This window comes from Bombus vancouverensis, chromosome 6 (assembly GCF_051014615.1).
Source record: "Bombus vancouverensis nearcticus chromosome 6, iyBomVanc1_principal, whole genome shotgun sequence".
Classification (NCBI taxonomy): Eukaryota; Metazoa; Arthropoda; class Insecta; order Hymenoptera; family Apidae; genus Bombus; species Bombus vancouverensis.
The window spans coordinates 15,164,592-15,187,524 of record NC_134916.1 but is presented as its reverse complement, the minus strand read 5'-3'; the positions used below and the strand labels follow the sequence as shown (position 1 = coordinate 15,187,524).

Here is a 22,933-nt window from a genome sequence, read left to right as displayed (position 1 = left end):
TCGTATTAATATACATATAAGAGAACCTAGAATATAGTAATTATTCTATTCTACAACCCATAGTAATACTTATAGTACAAATTATAGTAATTATTCTATTCTACAGTACCTTGTACTGAGCTTCAAGGTTGTTCCATGCCTCGATATTGGAATTATTAGGATTCAGCATGTCTTGAACATATTCTAATAGATTGTTTGCCTCAATATTAGTTTCACCGCTTTCAATAGCTTCTTGCAAAGCATGATGAATGAACACGTATTGTTCCTCGGTTTGGACCAAGAAATTCCGCTGTGTGCGGATGTGTTTTAGGAATCCAAATACGTTTACTTCGTTCTTGCACTTGGCTTGTTTCAGCATAGCGTCAATTACAATATAGGTGCCTGTACGTCCAACGCCAGCGCTGTAATAAAAGCAATTTTAGTTCATGACTATATTTGTATCTCTTATACTGCTTATAGTACTGTACTTAAAAGTGTTCGCCTATCTCTACCTGCAGTGAACAACGATCGGTCCTGCATCCGGAGGATTGGCATTGGAAGATTTCCGGATGAAGCTCAGAACCGGCAACGGATGTTCTGGTACACCATGATCAGGCCATCCGGTGTAATGATATTGCCAAATGATACGTTCTCCCATATTGACTCCATTCTTCTTCTTCTTGACCTATAGACATTAACATCATTTAGGTCTTGAAAGAATTTATCGATGAAACTTTTTATAAATATATCAACCTTCATGTGACGAATTTGAAGGGTACGAATGGTGTACGTAGCCATAACATCCTCTCTCAACAGAGTCACTTGAATATAGCCATAAGTCTCAGATCCCTTCTTAGGCCAGTACATATCACATTTTTTCTGTAAACAGGGAAAGACAGAAAGAGTTAAATAAGAGAATACATACAAGTTAGATGTATATAAAATAGTAGAGGTACTCACACGACCACGTTCGACGAGATTGGTGATCATAACAACGATCGATACCCTTTGTTCCCATACCATACGCCAGAATCCATCGAAAGTCGGTGGCAGTGGTCCTTGTGTACCAATATACGCACGCGTACGCTGCCAACCGTCGATGTAATTCGCGTTCACGTAATCGTGACCCTTCTTCGGGGGTCCTCCGCCGCATGATAACAACTGCACTCGAGTATGGTCGTCTATGAACAGAAATTTTCTTCCTGTACCTTTTCACTGCCAATTAAATAAATTACCGAAACATTTGAACACTTAAAAAATATTTAGTAATATATTCGATTAATTTGCAATAAAGGCTAACGTTATTACTAATTAAGTATTTGAAAGCATTAATTCTATTTTTCTCCAAACTCGCATCTCACTGTCAAGCATTCCGTTACTAGTATTATTTTCCCATCCAGGACGTTTGGTTAAACACTGAAAACCCATGAATCAACGTCGTTGCGGGTCGTCCAGGTGATCGTCTCCCATTCTCTCCTCTTTCTCTCTCACCCATCACCATTGATAGGCATTAACGAGCAGTGCCGCGAAGCATCTGTGACCTCGTTGCAGAGTGCTGCCGGTCACTCACATTAAAAGCGAACGAGAGCAACTCGTTAATCCGATAACATCGCGAACGGTCGAAGCTCGCAGCATCGCGAATTTCGACGCGTTAAATCGCGCGCGATTTCACTTAGACTAACCATTCCGCTTATCTCAGCAAAAGCCGATACGTTATCGGTATAAAATCACGAGAGATTTTCGTTCCTCGCTTTTCCTGATAGACTAGACGATCTTATCTTCGCATAGAGGAATATTACTTAGTTGAAATTCTAATAAAGCAGAATTATTACAAGTAGAATTATAATTCTGTAGAATTGTTACAAACGGTATCGAGCATAAACGGAGGAAGATTAAACTTTAATCTAACTTGCGCTTTATACGCTTGCTTTCATTGAAAGCTTAATAAACGACCTTGGTGTTAACATAAGATAAGATACGATCGATTACCACAAATAGTACAATCTTTAGTATCGAATAACAAGGGTAAAGGGTTAATCCATCATTAAACGAAGGAAGCGCAGCGTTACATTGATCGGTTTTAACGAGATGACGAGACATAATATTACGGTACTCGAGGTACGGCGAGACGGGGATTTCATGAATCAAACGAAAGTCGTTTCGTTTAAAATAGAAAGCGAGCTTGAGCGCAATTTCAGCTCTATTGGAGGCTAGTTCCACGCGAGGCTGAGTGACGTTCTGACGATTGCGGACTTCCGATACGCGCGATTACAATTGTCGTATCGTGCACGGTCTCTGTCCCGACATGCGTGAAACCTTCGCCGATTTACATGCTCGATGACGAACGAGCGGAGGAACGTTGGTACCGGCGAAGAAGAGGAAACCTTGAAAAAAAACGGAAATGTGCCATTGCTGCGAATTAATCGATTAAACAGAGTGCTTGATCGCCATTGCGCGAGAGATAACGTAGACTCTACGACTCTGTTGCATGAAATAAAATTAAACCTCGCGATATATCGCGAGGGTGAAAGGGAAACTTGGTTAAAAATAGAAGTTGGACGCCGGTGAGCTGCAGGAAGAAAAACAGGAGCTGCGTGGAGCTGTCGAAACCAAACGCTCTTCGATGGAAATAAAGATTTTCCCACGAAAAGATCTCGTTGACCTGGAAATCAAAGAAATGCACATAGTACTACTCACAGGCCAATATATTCAAGTATCGGTTCTTCGCCTTGTTCTCAACGTATTGGGAATTCTCTGCGGTGAATTTGCCACTTTCCGATTGAATGAACTCGTATTCCTTGCTGAACCCGATGTCCCCGTCCGCGTGTAAACTCGCAACGTGTTGTACGAATTTCTGAATGGCGACCGCGGTACGTTCTCCATCCTGCTCGCTGTTCTCCCATTCTTGAAGCGTGGGCACGTTGCGGGGCGGATAGTCGAGGAAGTAGTACGCGGTGTGGAAGCATTTCCTGAAAATTGGCCTCAGGCAAGGCCTAATGAGTTTCGTCATAAGCATGCATTCCAAAAGAAAATGTAAAAGAACAAACACAAACGGAGGAAAACCGAAATGAGAAAGAAAGAACAGGAATTTTAAAAGGGTTTGTCGAAACAACAAAGCGGTACAATACGATTCTTTTATACAACATATTCTTAACAAAGTATCTCGTAATAGAAAGTGCGGTAAATTAAACGCAATAAAAGACTGGGATTGTCAACTGTTTCCATTCGCGTTATCGCTTGCGATCGATCATCGTTTACGACCGACGAAACACGCGGGGAACTTATGTCCCTCCGTGTGCTCTCTTGTTCGTCGACGATCTTCCCGTAATGAAAAAAGTTCTCGCGTAGGAAGGAGAAACGTTTTCATTTTCTTTTCTTCTGGGACTCACAGTTCGAGGTACTTCTTCATCCCGTCGATGAGCTTCTGTTACTATCCATTCTATGATTGTGCAGAAAATTTTCAACGATCGGCAGAGCAAGAGGAATCGAGGTGAACGTTCCTCGAATAAACTGCAAGAGCGAGCAACGCACAGGCACAGAGCGAAGCACGCCGTCCGTGACCCAGAAAGTATTCCTTCTTTACGAATCGTTCCCTCGCGACTCACACAGTATCGCGTTTGAATCGACGTCCTTGAGCATCTTCGACGATGCCGATCGACCAGCGAAAATACAGGAGATTGCACGCGACGGCACGTGTTTTGGCACACGACTATTGTAACACTCGATGGAACCCTCCACTCCTGGCAAAACAAGCGAAACGAATGAAACGTGACGTCCCGATGTACTCACGAAATGCCGCCGTACGACTGGGAAACCTTACGTTGTCGTTGTTACTAGTTGTTATCGCGTACGATAAGAGGTCAGTCGGCGATAGAGAAGGAGAAAGACTGCGAGAATCGAAGAAAAGGAGGGACTACACGCGCCGCGGAGAGGGAACCGTAAATCGGAGAGACACCTAGAGCCGAATGTTCACCGTACGTATAATTGTTTTCCTGTGCCATTAGCTATGATAATGTACGGCCAGTCTGAATACCACGAGAGCAGCCGGTAAACTGAGCGCTCGTCGAGCGGACTAATCGCGAACAGCGCACCGACTACGTGCCATGTAATACTGTATGACTGCATCGTAGATCGTTTGTAATTGCACGAAGACGACCGAATGCGTATTATCGTATGATGAGGGCGAGGTATTGCATTTGCAAAGTTGAATGAGTGAACAAGACTGTGGGCAGTAATCTCGTGACTATCGGGCTTTACGAAGAACGAACACCACGACTTAATAAATTCTTGCTCTTCCGCCGGTACCTCAATAATCCTGTTTCCGTTGCTAAAAATATATGAATTAGAAAAAAAAGGGAGGAAAGAAGAGAAAAATAAGAAGAAAGTAAAAATGTTTAATAAGAGAACGACGTCATGCAAGAAAGATATAGACGTTTAAAATGAAAGAGGACAAACGATTGATCCTCACTTCCATAGGACGAAGGACGTGATCATCAGCATCACCGCCAGACAAGCGCAGATCACCCCGGCAATCACTCCGCTGCTGAACCATATGGTACTGTGTGGCAATAACGGCGGTGCTCTGTTGCAATCGCGAATGCCGCGCACCTTCTGTGGAGCAGAACCTTCTCCGCGTATAATCAACCGATTGTCGATAGCGCTTCGCGTGCCTCCACGCACCACGATCTCATACACGCTGTTCATCGTCAGGTTTGGTATGATCATCTGTGGATAAAAAAGCGTTTATCGAAGTTATTCGGGTGCGTACACAACGTTTCTACGATCCTCGCTGTGTACTGGGGTTCTCTGTAAGCGACTCGTGTGAGTCATCGCGTAATTTCAATTTGGAATTCAACGTGATAAGGAAGTTCGTCCGTCCCGTGCATTTCCGGCACGTCTGCAGTCGATAACCGACAAAACGCTTTAATCGTTCAAGGATGTTCTCGTGTCAGCTGAGCGTATCAGCTCAAAACAACTCACATTTAGAGACAATTATAATAGTGCAAGTCAGTCTACTGCTATTTTTCGTAAACTAGCTTTCTACGTTTGATACTGTCAAAGAAATTGTTTATCAAACCAGATAAGAGAAAACATTGTTTATCTAAAGCTGAGAGAAATAATCGATGAATAGGGAAAACGAAAGGTTCCAGTTAACGGAGTTCCAGTCCAGTAATTCTCGGTGGCTGTCTCTTTTTCTTCGTGGTAGAGCATCGCGTGAAATAAACCAGCTATTCGCAGTGAAAACACTGAGAACGAAGAAAGTGGAAGAACTGTCGCGGCTGGTGGAGTCGAAGTGAGAATTATAGCAAACTGAAACGTACCGCGCTCTCAAGATGATTCTTCTCCGTCATCATTTCGATCTCCTCGTAACGATTGTCGTTCTCGATTCGATAATTGATGAAATAGTAATCGATAGAACCCCAAAAGAGATTCGGCCTGGCCCATTGGATGTAGACAGAATCGTGAGTCGGACAAGTAACGTTCAAGATCAACGGCGCGCTGGGTCCTGAAATATCTGTTCGACGAATGATATGGTCCGAGGGCTCGCCCTCGTTCTTCCACGTATAAGCCTTTACCCATATCTTGTATTCCGTGTACGGTTCTGAAAGGAATTAACTGATCAGTTGAGGTAATGCGGTATCGTATAATCACTTGGTCCAGTGATTAGATGGAGAGCAGTTTTCTAGGTAAATCAGGAGGGACGAATTTTTCTATTAAAATACAATCTGATAATAAAATATTGCACGAGAAGAATGATATAGAATTAATGAAGACTAATATTAAATTTAATAACAGAAGAATAATATTTGAATAATATTGAAATATAAATTTTTAGTTGAGGTTATTAATTGATATTATAATTAAACAGTGCGTTTGTGGTATACATACAGAAGATAGTTTCAGCCAACATCAATTACTTTATAATCCCGATTTAGAAAATATTATTTAATATATACAATAATCTATAGCATATAATTTGATAACGTATAATATTTTGTAATATGTATATAAATATTCCCTAATATATTTTATCGATATGTGCACATATATTTTATATACCATTGAGTATCTACCGAAGCAGTGAAATGTTCGTGGAATAACTTTCTATTTCAAACTTGCAATTTGTAAAATAAATGTATCGTACCTAACATAGAATTTACCATATGAATAAGATCAAATTTGTGTTATCTAACAATGCGTTCACCTGCAGTTATCGAGGATGAGCATGTAACGCATCGCGATGATAAGAGTTCCAGCTTATCGTTAAGCCACGCACACTGATGTCTCTTGTTTCTTTACACGAATAACGATTCTCGAAACAGATAATTGTATATTAGTACTCTTTGCTTATTACGGGCCTCGCCTTCAACGCGAATAAAAAGAAACGACGATGACGAGAAGATAAAAATATTTTTGGACTGCTCCGTTTTTAATATAACTAACTCACCTAATTCTTTCAAAACGAATTCAATGACTGGTCCATCATACTCGTCGGTTCTGTACATTTGGACGTCGGTGTAATTGGAATGCATGTAGTAAATGCGATAACCGGAAATGATCCCATTGGCGTAGTCTGGCTCGGCCCATGACAGTTCAATGGTGGTGGATGTGATGCCGTGGGACGACAGATTCAATGGTTTCGTTGGCACTGGAACACGAAAATGAAAGTTACAAAACTATAAAAATTATATAAGCAAAAATGTTCAGAATTTACAAAAAGAAATATTGTGAGTTATACATTACTATTATACACGATCTATGAATTGAAAAATTGATATATTGCTAGTACAACGCTTCGTGATATTTTCCAAATTATCAAGAAAATAAAATTTACCAAGGTTTCATACACTTCGTCATTACAAAGTTATTTCGCTTACGGTTATACATCAATTATAGGTTTAAAAAATGCAATACAATCATTAACGCGCTATAACGTTAATTATACTCGAACCGAACGAACGAACGGTGTCGTTATTTCCAATGATTTTCACATTTCGTGCGGCAAGTGCGAAGGAAGCCGTTAGCACGCGATCATCGGAAACGATTTTGTCATACTCGAGTTGAAGCACCCCTCGAAAACGCTCGGCTCCGTAAACTATTTTTCGGTCGATGCACTCGTCGGCGTGTCAGTTTTTCCTTCCTTATCGTCAGGCAGCTCATCATCTTCCGAGGTGGCTTTCCAATTTTCAGCGTACAAAGACGAGAGCAAGCTTGCGACGGCCAAAGTCTGAATAATTAATTTCGCCTCGAGTGTCTTCTCAGACCCCTCGCGCCGCGACGAGTAACTCTATAGACACTATTCACTTTTCGTACAGAACGACCGCAGCTGTTACCTAAGATCGGAGCTACCTTCTTTGCTTTCTTCTTCTTTCTCTTCTTCTTTACTATTTCTCGAAAACACCTGGAATAGCTAGTAGCGTTGAAACAATCCAACTGGATCAAATTTTATCGCGTCGCTTTCATGTTTTCGATCCCCTATCTCGTCGAAACATCTGGTACTCGTATCGAGGGAGACGAAACGGTATATGTACATATGAAACGATCCATCGCTTGTATGGCTTGGCGATTGAATTTCGCCAAGTTTTAACAAGGGGGTGGACAGGGCGAAAGGTTGCACACGAATTTCCATCGCCATACGAAAGGAATTGCAATCGCAGATATCGTAGATGAAATAAACATGAGAATAAAAGTATTTGTTCATTGATATGTTTCTTCAATGCAAAGCCATTCGATTGTACATCCAATTTCAAACGATACTCGGGAGAAACCGATATCCTGCGGGCACCGAACGGAATTCGATAATGACACCTACACTCTCCAGTGATTCTCTGAAGCGCAATAATTCTACGCATCAACGGTTAGACGCGTGAACGTTAGGCGCCATCCGTGTATTCGAGCGGCACGATGCGGTGTCGCGATTTCAACGGATGATTGAAGCCACCAATATCGCAACACCCAAGAGTAAGAGGATTATCCGCGCGAAAATGTTGCAAGAAAGTTTCTTTAACCCATTAAAGCCAAACGACGCGATAACGTAACATTACATCTGTAATTTCTTCTTAGCCAATTCACGTTGACCAATTCTATTAAATTCGTGTTACGATCGTGGAGAAGAGTTGCAAGAATTTGCAGAACATTTGCTTTTGTTAAAATTTATCGCTTAGATCTATACAATTTTATGAAGTTTGAGGAAATTCAGGTACTCGTACTTTAGCTATTCTTGTTCAAATTACAGATTTTCTTCGTGCCTTCCATTCGTGCAGTGGGTTTTCATAATGTATTTATTATTTTAATACACTTTGTATTATATTGTACTTCGACGAAACAATAGCATAGTTTACGTTTTTTAATCGTACAGTTCTTCTCAGGTCTATATGGATTATTAAATATTTGGCTTTAATACTCGATATAATTTTACTACGTTTAGTATTCTACGCATTTTTTGACTAAAATATTCCAGAAGAAGAAGAAGAAAACGAAGACGAAGAAGCGAAAAGAACAGTGGGGTTAATAATGTTACATATACGACACTTTCGCACTTTGTTTCGCTACTGAGTCTTTAACGAAATAACGAGATACTGTTGAGAAATCGTATCGGAAAATCGTATCAATCTGAAAACGACACTAAACTCGTGCCTTAAATGCCCTACTGGACATGAAAATGAATCGTTGTCAACAGAGAAAAGCTATATACTGGACAGAAGTATTGATGTGCTCTGTTAAGTAAACTCCGTTGATGGACGTTTACTTAAGGACAACGAGATAGACTTCAGTTTCACCTAATAACCTAACAAGGAAGCTGAAGTTTCAGCCACGAACGTGTAATTTTCACTTTCCCAACACGATCGTCCATAGTTTCAAAGAATGTCGAAAGCATATTCAGCCGAGCCGTTGCATTTCACACTCACCCCTCGGCAAATTCGCGCATTTCCACGCAGTCGATAACTCTTCCGCGACGTTTCGTCGCAAAAGCGTTTCGCGACGCGTCTCGTTTTACGTGAATCTCCACCCTCGAGCGGGGCTTTTCTTCGTCGTTGAAAAACCAAGCTCGAGCAAGAGAACGGACTCCCTTGTAATCCGTATTCACGTCTCGTTCACGCGAAGAGGGAAGGACGACGACGTGCTCGACAATCGGCTGCGAAGACCTTTAGAATTCGCAACCGAATAGTGTTGTATCACGATACGCGACTTCTGAAAAATGAACGTGATCGTGTATGGTGAATAGACAAGGTCGAGCGCGCGGTTCGCGCTTCTGCAGGCCGAAGAAAACTCGCGAGGAGAAAGGTGAGAATCGACCGCTTGGATCCACGCGCGCCGAGAACTCGCGTCTCTTGGCCCATCATTTTTCCACGTTGCACGCGATCACGGGAAAACGTTTTCTCCGGCGTTTCCTTGCTGTCTAGAAACTTCTGTTTTACCGCACCTGGGGGAAAACGTTGAAGTGTAAAGTCTTAAATTAGGAGTTAAAGTTACGGATGACTTCATACATTTTCTTGATCCTGTTTTCTTACGTAGGTAGAGTTTAGGAGCAACTTTCTTTCGTGGTCGAATGCAGCTGACCGGTTGAATTACTGTCAGGAAATGTACAGCGAGAAAATTCTTATATAACAGGCGCGTTTGCTGGGTGTTTCTTTGATAACAATTCGATGAACGATTCACTTCGAGTGATCTTTGGGGAGAGAAAATGACGCGGCAAAGGGAAAAATAGAATCGAGATTGGTATGAAAGCGTATGTTGTATTTAAATGGCGAATGTTTATGCAAATTCATATATTTCGGACTGAAAAAAGATAGGACCTAAGTAGGTACATCTGTGAGCAAGTTGATTTTATATTCCAAGAACAATACCTAAAGGAACTTTAATTAATATTAGGTATAAGGATATGATCAGTAAAATAATTAACAATGTTATATACTCATATAATATTAGTTAAAATTCTTTAAAAACCATGGCTATTAGAATATAAAGTAAAAATATATCTGGCCGGAAACTTTTGCGCACCACTGTTACCGTTTCCGTTTCCTTCATAGTAAATATTCCAAAGAATGCTAATACATACTTGAATGCGTAATACAGCATATAACAATATATAATACAATACTATGCTTTGAATATTTTATATTTTTTTGCATATTATGCGCATTCTATGCGTTTATATTTTCCATAAATCTATAAACATCCATAAACATCCATAAACGTCCATAAGCAACAAATCCACAAATTCATAATAACCACGCTATAACTGTAAATCAGAAGATTTCCCAGCTTCTTCGGCTTAACAAATCTTCTCATTTTTCATCATTTTCATAATTTTCTATAATTTGCAAGAATAACTTGAAATGAGAGATGTATCCACTTCCCCATTGCCGAAAGAATCGACGCAGATATATCTGAGTGGTTTCGTGCTGCGTAAGAGAGACACAGGCGAAAGTAGCTGTATTAGGATCGGTTAGCAATGAGTAACGGTGCTCCAGTGAAAGGAACGGTTGATAAGAAAAGCAACGATCGTCGACTACCTGTTTCGCGTTACCTGCTTTCTCGTTCCCTAGGCGGCAAGTTTATGAACTTGAAACGTATGCAGCGCTACCTTTTCGATCGGCTGCTTTACTCAAGCCTGCACCGTTGCGATTTCGTCCTCGGACCAGTGCCACGGTAAAATCGCTTGCCGTCTTAACGCGTTTCACGCCGAGTGACTCACGGCACTCCTCAAAGCTGAACATTCCTCTCGAAATATACTGGGAATTTAAGCTAGTCTGACATTCAACTGCCGTAAAATATGAAAATCCGAGTTCCATGCTTGATATTTTATGATTTTTGTAAATTAATATTTATTCGATGCAGCGTCTAGTTATTTTTCGAATGATTGAGCACAACGAAAGTACCGGATTTTTCGTTATGTAACTCCGCGTAATTACATCGAAAGCTTGCGTTGTTCGATGTCAACAAATTGGCGTTTATTCGATGCAATATTAAGCTCTTCCCTATATTAACGATAAACAAAAATATAAATTTGTAGCAATTTAAATAACTTTGTGCAATAGACTGTTTAAGTCTGTGATTCACTCGACACATAGAATAAGAATAGAATTGCATCACGTGTTCTTTTATTCCAAAGAAACGATTCATTTATTCGATGGCAATGTCAAGTTTTTACTTAGATTAACGATCAACGAGTGAAGTATAAGATTTCTAGCTCTTTAAACATTTTTAGACGCAGTTTATAATTCGTCTGACATAAAGTGTACTTTATTTTAATAATACGGTATTACATCGCGATTTCTCTTATTCCGAAGATGCGATCCATTTATTCGATGTACTGTTCAACCGTTCCTTATATTAATGATTGATAAAAGTATAGACTTGTACCACTTTAAATAACCTTGCGTAGTAAACAGTTTATGACCATGATTCACTCAAAGCAAAATGCACCGTCGAACAGAATTGCATCACGGTTTCTTTTATTCCAAAGCAGCAACTCCAAAAGCGTTACATATTTCAGCTCACGCCATCGACTACAAAGCATCGAACATTACGACGTCCCTCGACCGTGTCGGAGCAAGGTGAGTCTCGGAGGGCGAAAGGCCATTAAGATGCCATTAATTCGAGATACGCGTCCTCCGCGATGGGCATTAGCAAATGCGCGCAAACACGTCTAAACATTTTCGACCATGTAAATTAGAGTGTGCGGCCTTGAAGTCCTCTTGCCTCTCGCGTAAAAATAGACCGACTGAATGCCTCGTGTGTTTTTAACGTGCTCCGACTTCCAAAAACGAACTGAAAACGAGAGAAAAAAAAAAAAAAAAAAAAAGAAGTAGAATATCTACGCTCGACAGGGCCGAATTTCCATATTTCTATACCTGTTCGATGCTATGAGGTCAACCGGAGCGTGGTTGTTGCAACGATGCAGAGAGAAGAAATCTGTATTTTACAGGCGGATCACGCGTCCTCGCGAATGACGATCCGTGAATGGCGGTTGCGAAACTGGACCGAAACTACAGCGCGAAAAAAGGTCGTGTCGAAAAGGAAGGCGCAGAGGTCTGGTCGACTATTCGTCGGACGGAAATGCTACTCGCTTCCTGGCGGAGTGTGTGCACAGGATCGAGTGACGACCATTTCTTGGCGGCTGTGTTTCCTTCCCGCGGCCAGAACTAGTTTCGTGGCTACGCTTCGGAACCTGATCGCACGCCAGAGGAAACGCAACGCGCTGTTTTCATGCCTTTATGACAACGTACGTGCCCGCAAATCCGCGCTAAACCGCTTACGTAACGTCGCGCGACGGCAAGGTGCGTTTCAGGAGAAACAGACCAAGCCAGATAGGGAAGAAGGAGACGGGATCAAGAGGGAGACAACGCGTTCCTACGCTACGCTGCGCTAGTTAGACAAGCTGAAGTGGATTCCACGAGAGAAATGTAATACACGCGAGCTGCACCTTGTTCCCCGGAATCGAGATGGAAAAGGAAACAAGTGGCGCGCGAACGTCACTCCAGTGCACGCGACGGGAAAATCTTTTTCGCAGCGAACGCTGCGTGTCGATTATCGACCTGCGATCCTGCGGAGTATTTCTTGAGAATTTAATGGCGAGATTTTTTAATTCGAAAATTAATAAGAACAAGGAAGCAAGAAACGATTTACGGATAATTTTTCTTTGTTACGTGTTATGTTTGTAAAGCAGTATTTCTTTCGCGATATCGTAGAACATATATCGTGAGATAAACGCTAGGTACCTGTTGAACATTTAATTTCGTATAGATCGCGAGTTTTTCCATTTTGAAAAATTGAAAAAGGATGGAGGAAAGTACGTCTTACGGGAGATTTCTTCCTGACGCATGTTACGTTAGTAAGCAATGTTTTTTTTTTTTTTTTTTTGTTCATAATACTGCAGGATATCATCGACAAATTGTATGCCATTAATCGTATCCATATGTTTCAGACTATTTCAGAATATGTCGGAGGTCACGACATATGGCGAATGGAAAATTGTTCATCGAAAGACTACCCATAATGAAGCATCCTGTACGAAGATTGTATTCATGATGATATAGCTTTGTCGCAGTTTATTTATCATCGGCAATGAATCGCTTCAGGATCAGCTACGCCGGTGATTAATTGAATAAATTCCCAATGTCTTTTGCTTCTTTTTCCGATACTTCCAACTCGACGACAATCTGCTTGGCACAAACACGCTCAACTTCGCGTAATTAATTCTTCTATTTTTATACTGAAATGTAAATGCTTATCCTCTCTTTTCTATCCATCTCCTTGGAATATCATCGGAATATCATCGAAGAGAAAAAGAAACGTAAAAAAGAAGGAAAGTCAAATTTTTTGCTCATCTTTCGACCACAACCGCCACCTACTCAAAAACATCATGGTGGTCAATCTTGTGATTACATTTACCTCGATAAACGTCGCTGTCATTCTCGGTGGAGGAGACTGGGGCCGTGTAGGTGGTCTGCTCGTATGTTTGATCGTCCGTGTATGCGATCGGATCCGCGGATGCGAACAATATCCGGAGGATGATAGCCACTGCGGCCGCAAGTTGAGCGGCACTGACTATCCTGGCCCACGACATTTTCGTTTTGCAGCTGCAGCTGTGAAGCGCGGCGTGGCGTGGCGTGGTGTGCGGCACGGCACGGCACGGTACACGGCGTGGCTCGTTCGCTCTCCACCGGGCTATTTCACGAATTCGTCCATCCTCGTTACTCTTACCGGCGTTCTCATCGCGCTTGTCTCACCCTTGGGACGGCACACCGCGCAGATACGCACACCAACCACGGGAACAATACGCGACAAGACGGTCCGCCGTACGAATCGTGTCTCCGCGAAAGTTCATCGCTGTTTTTCCGCTGTGTTTGCAGCACTACGTTTAAAACGTGGGCCCGTGGTCCACGGGGTTGAAACACAGTTTACGTCGTCTCATCGCACCCCACGATTGTCCAAGTTCACGATCACGATCGAACCAGTTCGATCCGGATCGTTTGATCGTTCGAATCGTTCGAACGTAGGAGGGTGCTCACTGGTGAACGATCATATTTTCCAAATACGATTTTACCCCGTAACGGGCGCGAGGGCGTACACAAGGTGCAAGAGGAGAACGATCGAACGGATCGATTGATTGGCGCGTCCCTCGGTCGCCTGAAGGAATAGGAAATTGTCGAGGCGTATCGGACAGCAAGGATCGAAGCTAACGAAGCGATGATTTCGTTCGTGCTGCATCCTGGCGACCCGATATACCTCCGCGCGTCGCGTACACGTCCGTGCAACGTGACCGGAATATTAACGTGGCTCGAGATCGAACTTGTTATCCTAATTTGGTTTCTCTCCCATCGGACTCGTTCTCTTACTCTTTCTTTCTTTTTTACGCTTTGTTTCGCGAGCGCGAGAAACACACGTGGGAATTGCGAGATAAAAAGGGGGCTCTGGTGGAAAAAAATAAATTCGATCATCGCCGCTTCCCAACTCGCGCGTTGTCCTAATTGTGTGGTCGAGTGGCTCAATTAGTCGGAATTATGACCTCGATTGTTTCTCGTCGAGCTGCACACCGAGAGGCAGCGACAGCGCCGGTAGCAACAGCGGAGACGCCGGCGGCAGCAACGAGCGCATCAACTTCGCTATTCGCCGGTCGCGCAGCAATAATTACACGGCCCCTCTGGAACGTTTTAAAACGGCTTCCCCTTATATTTTTAGTACGTCAAGATCGAGGGGACACGCGGCCAAACGCCTCGGCGGCGTGTCGAGGATCCAGCAACGTGTGTCTCACGCTTCTAACAAAAACAGTTGTCGAAAGCTATACGCGTGTAACGATCTCTCCAAGAATTACGCGTCTTTCTATCTTTTTATCCATCGACACGATTCCATTTTGTGCAGCGATGGCAGTATAACGTGCAGGAAAGATCTCGGAGTAGTTCCGTGCGCAAAGATCGTGCGATTCAAAGGAGACCGATAGTAAGAAAATTTCCCTGGTGTTGAGAATAATGGCAAGCTCTTGAAACAAAGAGGAATTGTTCACGTTCGATTTAGGAGACGAAGCACGAGCAAATGGACGACTCGCAATTATGACTCAACGATTGCGATATTAACCGCAAGTTAGCCGAGAACCGGCCGCAGCGGCGCTGCACGCGTGCACAAGCACCACGAGCCTTGACATTTATACGTCACGGAGAAACTTCACGTCCTACGTCTATCCCAGTTGTGCGGAAAGCTAGACGGAAAGAAAATTGAGACCAGCTCCGGCGTGCTCGGACAACGAGGATATAAACGCGGAAAAACATTTCCGCTGATCTCGGTTGAAAATTCATGTTCCGCAATAAAGGATGACTCATTGGCCTACGAAGCCTCGACGAGTGTACTTACATAGGGTGTATCATAATGTGTGGGCACCGGTTCAAGGGTAAACTCGAGGCATTCAGATAATAAAAAGAAATGTGGTTAAATTACATGGCATTATATGGTGCGATATATTCTGCCATTTTTGGTATACCTACTTAAAATGACTATCATACTCCTCTATGCAAATTGCACGTGATTTATAACGGTGGTTTGAAAGTGTAATAACGTGTATATTCATTAACAACATTGTCAATTACTTTGGTGCCTATTCACCTAAGCAACTTCTATACATTCTGACACACTTCGTGTACAACCGACTTGAAAGAACATCGTAGATATTTCGTGCGCGACGATCGGTAAACTATCAACGATTTCCTATCTACTTCCGTTTCGCAAGAAAGACGTTAGACCAACGAGGGTTGAGGGAGGGGGAGAGAGAGAGAGAGAGAGACGCCTGTTATTTCCGATTCCAATATCCTTTGCGACAAGAAATATCCAATTCCGCGATAAGTCGCCGGAAAACGTAGAAACTCGGGCCACCACAAACCGACTGATATTATACAACGATGTATGTGCTATTTGCATAGGTTGGCCGTACCGCGTGTCGCGTGGGATCGCACCGATCGACCACCAGAAGACGAATCGATTCGTTTGGTACGAGACGTCGCTTTTCAGCCAGACAGATTCGAGGGCGAAGGGTGTTGCCTTTTGTCGTCGATGGTACTCGTCATACCTGACACTGCACCGACGACCCTTGTTCCAACATTCCCCGAGAGAAAACCGTCGACGAGGTTACACTCAATTACACACTGGCGAAGGTCGATTAAAGTGGACTACGTAGCGATATGCTATATTCGCGGATACACAGATAGAATAAATTATCAAAGCGGATGACATTGACATGTATTTCGTGTAACGCTACGTAGACCGACAGTTATTTCTTATTCATATAACCGCGATAAGTCAATGTCTAACGAAAACAAAAATTGGAACGCATATTATAAGTGCATGTACGTCGGACAATAATATTTCTGTAGTAACAATAGTAATATTTCTATAAGATGCGCTGTCAATGTACTTTACGAGAACAACATGGATTGCATTACGAATTGTCAGGACGCTGTATGAAAGGTAACGTCGATCCGATAGAACTACGCCGATGGGAATATTCGATGAGTATCGAAATCCTTATAGGAAGTATTCGCACGGTCAATTGAATGCAACCGATCCAGCGTCATTTTGGCACTGTGCGAAGAACCCTTCACGCTATATCGACCCTTCAACCTCGAGCCACGATTCCGCCCATGTCGAACTCTCAACCCGGATCACTTACTAGGCCGATCATTACCATACGATTCTCTGAGTTTCGAGTATCCTCGATCTAACTTAACCAAAAAAAAAAAAAACAAAAAAAAAAAAGAAAGATACGGCCGGTACTATACGACGTGGTGTGCGCAAATCACTGAAAACTTTCTCACACTAGGCGTCACTGGCACTGAAGAGGCGTCGTTCGCGCGGTGAATCAAACGCCATTTCAAACTGTACCGCACGAAGAATCTCCACGAGTAACTTCACAATATGACAGATCTAACTGCGAGAGAGCCTAATCAAGATAACGTCCCATCGACATCTCGGGACTAGCAATGGAGCACCGTTGCGATGCTGCGAGAGTGACAAAACGCACTGCTCTGAAGCGAGGAACACGAACGTTGCCACACACACTACTTGCCTCCGCGATCACCAACGTACAAAGTTCTCGCGCGTACGGTAAACCGTGACTCCAGCTCTCTACACTCGCTTCTCCGACTTGCTTCCAGTCAGGAAGAAAACAGACAGACAGGTACAGAAAGAGGGAGAGAAACTCACGTTCACAAATACAGGCGACGAGCACTGACGACGCGCTACGCTGAAACGTGTACGTACAAAGGGGATGGAGCGAGACGGAGAATGCACGAGAAGCACGCGCGCGCGCACTCTACAGGCGCACAGTGTTTCTAACAAGCCGGCATACACGTGCGCCAGGAAATGTGCGTGAGAGAAAGAAAGGAGGCAAGAGGGAAGGAAAACGAACGAGAGAGGGGAATGTGGAGAACACGTTACACAGCCATATGCGAGAAGGAGGCACCAAGTATTAGTGTTTTATATATATGAACGTGTATATAGCGTGTTTGTAACGCGTTTCCTTCGGCTGTTCCCGCTTATCGCGTCTTCTTCACGCCGAGACAAGAGGCGACTTTGACGTGTCACGTTCACCACGTACTCCGATACTCTTCTCGAGGAAGTAGCGCATATTGGAGTGAAAAATCGTGGAAAATCGATCGTGAAACGAAGGGGCGCGCCAATGGCGACGACCGAAACGGCCTGGCAATCCCTCCCTTTGGTTTGCCTATCTCTTTCTTCCTCTTCCCTCGTTCTATCTTCCTTCTTCTTTGTTCGTTTCCCTCTCTGTTTATCCACCGACGTTTCCGACCATCTCTTTTCTTCTCCCGCAACCCCTAACTCTTCCCCTCTTTCTCTTTATTTTTTTGCCTGTGCTCCCCACCACGTTACAGACTTTCTTTCTCTCGCTTACGGGCTATCCGTTCTTGTTTCTCATCGCTGTCTCTTCGATCCTCGTTGCTCCGCCGATTCTCCGCGCACTGCCTCTCTTATCACGGTCCCTGCCCTGTACCAACGTGTATGGATTTTCAGAGAAGCGAAAATTCGTACAAACCGATCGGCGAACGTGAAGCAACGGCGAAGACGGGGATTAGGCCCGTATGAATCACGAAACGGCAACGACAGATCACTGAAAACCGTGCCGACGACCATGAAAATCTCGACCGTACCCTCTCTTGAGAGAGAGAGCAAAGCACCGTCGACGGCACAGAACGATGGTTACTTATGGACGTGGTGAAGAGCAGCTGTAAACCTGCTGGCGAGTGGGCTTTCAGGGACGTAAAGTTCGATCTTCGTACCACGTGGCCTGTAACTGTCATTGTCAAAAACGTGATCCGAGTGCCGAGTATTCGGTCGTGATGCGACGATGGCGTCTTTCACCAGTCGATAAGAATCTGTGGCGACGATGCATGATGATATCATTAGAGTACCATCGGCGCTACGATCGTCGCATCGATTTTGGGGCAGATGTCGCCTTCCTTCAAGATACTTTCCTTTAATAAATAACTGATCTCGCTGCAACATTCAATTAGAGACAATGTAGAATGGTCGTTTAAAATCATTCGATGTATTCTTTCAATGTCAGCTACGTATGCTAAAGGAAATCGCAAAGAACAAAACCAAGTTCCAAGTAATCGGGATCCTGATAATGAATAATCCGTTGAGTAATTACGTATCAGAGCGGCTGCGATAGTAGTTGAAACTGGTAAGATATCTCCAATTGGAGAACCAAATGTTTTTGTCTGTTTCAATAACAATATAGATTTCCTTATGTTGAATTTGTGTGCGTTAAGCATTATAATACGAAAGGTGTGCGAGAGAGAATTTAGAAGGAATAATAGAGAAATAGGAGAACGGAACGGAGCAAAGGAAACATATCTACTTGTTGGTGAATTCATCAGTAACACTACCTAGCAGATCGTATTTTAGGCAGGGATAATGGAGTCAGGTCAAAGATCGTATTGTAGGTATTGGACAGCTGGGAGGAATGGAGGGAATAACTTCTGCAAATGGTATTCTGCCGTGATTCCTCTAGTGGCGATTGTACACAGGAAGACCGCTACATAGTAAAGTGTTCCAGGTTCCAAGACCTAAAATTCAGCGAGAGCAAATGCGACGTGTGACAGCCACGAGAAAGAGGGACAAAACTGAAGACCGTAAGGAAATCAGGGACGTAGTTAGAAACGAATGGACCATCAAGAAAGGCGTATAAAGATACGATCGTCTCCGAAATAACCACGATTTGCATAAACTTTACGAAACGTGGAATTCATGCATACGCTCTGGGAAAAAGCGACTGATATATGGTGAATTCAAATAATATTAACTGCGTCAGTTACTGAAAGATTGTACGCTATCTTCTGAATGTTACGTTAGCAAGTGTTATCTGCCTCCCGCATAATCATTGCGCTCGACAGATAGAGACGGCTCGAAGAAAGGCACTGGTTTAGAGTGCATAATTAAATTATTCTATCGTCAACCGAATGGCTATAGAATGTCATAAAATGATGCGTGATGGGACACGCTTTTATTACTTTGCGAAGTGTATCTTTTTTACGTGGTAAAGATAAAAAAGTTACGATTTTGATACGAGGTCTATAAACCACGAACGAGGGTTTATCAAATTCTTAACACCCGGCTGTAAAGCAAAAACTTGATAGCATCTAGTGAAAGGCCAATCAAATTTAGCGGCATTCTCATTTAATTCTGATTAAAAACGTTCTACATTTTATTTAATTTCATTTTCTCCTACTCCATTAATGTTTGAAACCTTGAGAATTCACTGTATCACCTTTCCAACATCGGGTATTTTAGATCCCTTTAAATTTTATGTGATCGCTGGTAAGAGAACGTTATTACAGGAATCTTCCTTTTCAAATTTAGCTAAAGTAGATATCTTCGAAATTGCATTTATCGACCGAAGATACAAAGAAACCAACGAATATTCTGTTTTATCGACACGTTCAGGTTTAAAGCGCCAAATTATAAACGGATGTCGGAGACATCTGTGTAGTTAAATCTCTTGTCCTTTTATCAGATATTTAATGACTACGTAATAATAAACAAATTTCTAATCTTACCTCCTTCGTCAGTCATTACGGAGATAGTGGTCGCAGGGCCATGCCCTTCTGGGTTGAATACTTGCAACGACACTAGATATTGAGTGTACGTTTGAAGATTGCGGATTGTGTGATTCTACAATGAAACAAAACATATGAAATTTATTAAACGAGGAATGACGACGTAATGTTAAGTATGACAAATATAATAAAGGAGATTCGAACGATTTCTTACGTAACTTACGTCTATGGCTGGATTACGGATATACACTTCTTTTTCTTCCATGTAAGGTTTGTCTCGAGGTTTATACCCGATTCGATAACCAAGGAATTCTCCATGAATGGTATCAGGACTGGGCGCCTTCCACGCTAAATAAATGGACGTGGCAGACGTGTTGTGAGCACTGGTAATTATAGGCTTTCCCGTCGGCACTGAAATAAAAAAAGACGAATAAAACAGAGACGCGTTAACACGTTTTTACTTTAACATATTGTCGGGATGCTCTCGAAATTGTATCGATATTTTACGGATATCATAAAAACTATCATCTCCCATGGTACAATGTTTACAACCGCTCGACCATTTTCATTTAATACATATTTTCGTGAATATGCCAGTTTCCCGAATTAGCAAAAATTGTTTCTTAAAAAATAAAAAAAAAAAAAAACAAAAAAAGAAACAAAGGATGAAAAGGATTATACGCTATTCTGTTTCAAATTTCCTATCGAATTCCGATAAATAATTGGCATACATTATAAATGCCACGATGATCTCATTACAATTTACACATTTAAGTGCGTTACAACAATTTAACATATTTATCTATATACTGTTATTATTAAACTTACAGACCAAAAAAAAAAAAATATATATATACATATATACCTTGATATCAGGGATTGATATGGTTGAAGATTTGATATTGTATAAATTACATTCTCGATGAGAAAGAACCGATGTGTCGAATGTACTATCTAGGGATAATAGGGGAACAGTAAGCATCGAAATAGGCGGATCAACACGAGTGCCATCGAAGTTTCATTTCTATCTGATAAAAACATATTTGCAATGATTGTTTGACGATCGACTCGCAATAAATATCGGAACGATCGTATTTATTTTCCACCCTTGGTCGTCGTGGCGGAATAAAATTCGAACAAGCACGTTTAATCGCATTACCCATTATTCCATTCTGTTCTCCCCCATGCTGCTGATCCAGGTACATGCATTCCCCACACCCTTTCCACCGTAATATTTTCAACAATTGATAGCTTTCGAGTCGTTTAAAATTCGAGCCCCGCGTAATTTAATACTTTTCGCATAATCGAATTTTACCGACTGATCGAAACATACCATCGCTGCGTTGGAAAATAATAGTAATTACGGCGAAGAAATACGATACGATCAGACTTATTTCATCTCGTCCCCTCTATTTGTCAGAAGTGTCTCGAAGAATTTATCGATCGATGCCGTTACGGAAGCTTCGAATGAAATGGAATAGAATTTCCATGCCATACCAATTTTCTTTTTCTCTCTTTTCCCACCGGTATATCCGGCACTGCGAGTTTAATATATCCTCCTTAAAATTCTCCTCGTCATACTTTGTACGCTTCCAACTCCCGAGATACTTCATAAGCACATGTTATTTCATTACTTTCCTCTTGGCACTGGCGCAACTTCACTGTACCATACCACACGCGAATACCAACTTACATACATCCTAACAAGCAAGTAGATTCTAGCCAACAGTTTCTTGCGGTAAACCGAAGTACAATAGCATTCGAAGGATGAATCGACTTGACGGATGTCTTCCACGTACTAACACGACTAACGCGCAACTTCCAAGCAAATTTCTTGAAAGAATAGCTACACCTCTACTCGAGAGTCTTAAGACATTTCTCGAAAGAACAGTTACGCTTCTACTCCAGAGTCTTAAGACACCTTCTATATTTAATAAAACCTTATCTTGAACTGTGCATGCGCTTCTATGGTATAATCTCTTTGTAGAAGAAAGTATGAAATTAACACTGCAAGTACCAAAGTGGTTAGAACGATCATGATTCGTATCATAGAAATTTTATATGTATCATAACTTTGCACTAACAATGCATTTTGGAGAATTTGAAGCAAATCTTACGCCTCGGTCATCGGTACGTCTAATGTAACAAGCTTCAAGATCTTTCGTATCTTTTAACGATTACTCAATTTCCTCCAAATTTTGAAGCAGGTACGGTAACTATCCTAAGAATTTGAAGCGACGAAGTACATCCGCCCCAACTGCCTCTGCCTTTATACTCTGACTTCTATAACTTCTGTCAAAAAGTGTGAGAACGTAAATTAAATAACTTGATTAAGAAAACTTTTTAACTCGTGGCTCGCTAGTTTTACACCCTCTTACCTTAACTTACGAAATCGCGGTTCTTAACCCTATCTAAGGTCCCATTCGACGCGAGTCCACGTCTTTCGCGAAACTGCGCGTTATCGCGTGCCAATATTCACGGATGAAAAGTTGTGGAAGTTGCGTTCTGTTTCTTGGAGAACAAGAGATTGTCGTGGAAATAATTTCAAGATGTTTAATGCGCGTCACGCATCGTTCGACAAAGTCGGTGCAAACTTCCGGCGACTCGTTAATGCTCGTGCAAAAGCGTTCTCACTGCGAAACGACGATAACCACCGGGGAAATGAAGGATCCGCGTGCGAGTGAACGCGCGTATACGAAAGTCGCCGGGTAATTATTGCATCGCCACCGAAACTGCGAACGGACATTTTGGTGAATAATTGCCGGTGACAACGATTAGTCGGCTGGTTGACGGAGAAATTGCACGGACGAATCACGATACCCGCTTATTGTTTCGCGAATTCAGGGAAATTTGTGTCAGTCGGGAAAATTGTGGAATATTATGGG

At 42.3% G+C, this 22,933-nt stretch overlaps 1 protein-coding gene across 3 annotated transcripts in view; it reads right to left on the bottom strand.

Moving 5' to 3' along the window:
- The window catches only part of LOC117157739 (putative receptor-type tyrosine-protein phosphatase mosPTP-1), a 419,058-nt gene that overhangs the window by 6,906 nt on the left and 389,219 nt on the right, over window positions 1–22,933 (bottom strand). The window contains exons 5-14 of one of the 3 annotated variants that reach the window (XM_033336003.2): window positions 20,263–20,459; window positions 20,049–20,163; window positions 6,428–6,628; window positions 5,301–5,581; window positions 4,448–4,704; window positions 2,677–2,972; window positions 940–1,160; window positions 733–858; window positions 492–655; window positions 110–401 (exon numbers count right to left, since the gene is read on the bottom strand). In XM_033336003.2, the coding sequence (XP_033191894.1) occupies window positions 110–401; window positions 492–655; window positions 733–858; window positions 940–1,160; window positions 2,677–2,972; window positions 4,448–4,704; window positions 5,301–5,581; window positions 6,428–6,628; window positions 20,049–20,163; window positions 20,263–20,459 (2,150 nt within the window). Of the gene's footprint in view, window positions 1–109; window positions 402–491; window positions 665–732; window positions 859–939; window positions 1,161–2,676; window positions 2,973–4,447; window positions 4,705–5,300; window positions 5,582–6,427; window positions 6,629–20,048; window positions 20,164–20,262; window positions 20,460–22,933 lie in introns of all 3 variants that reach the window. The other 2 variants (XM_033336000.2, XM_033336001.2) reach the window with 2 other exon arrangements.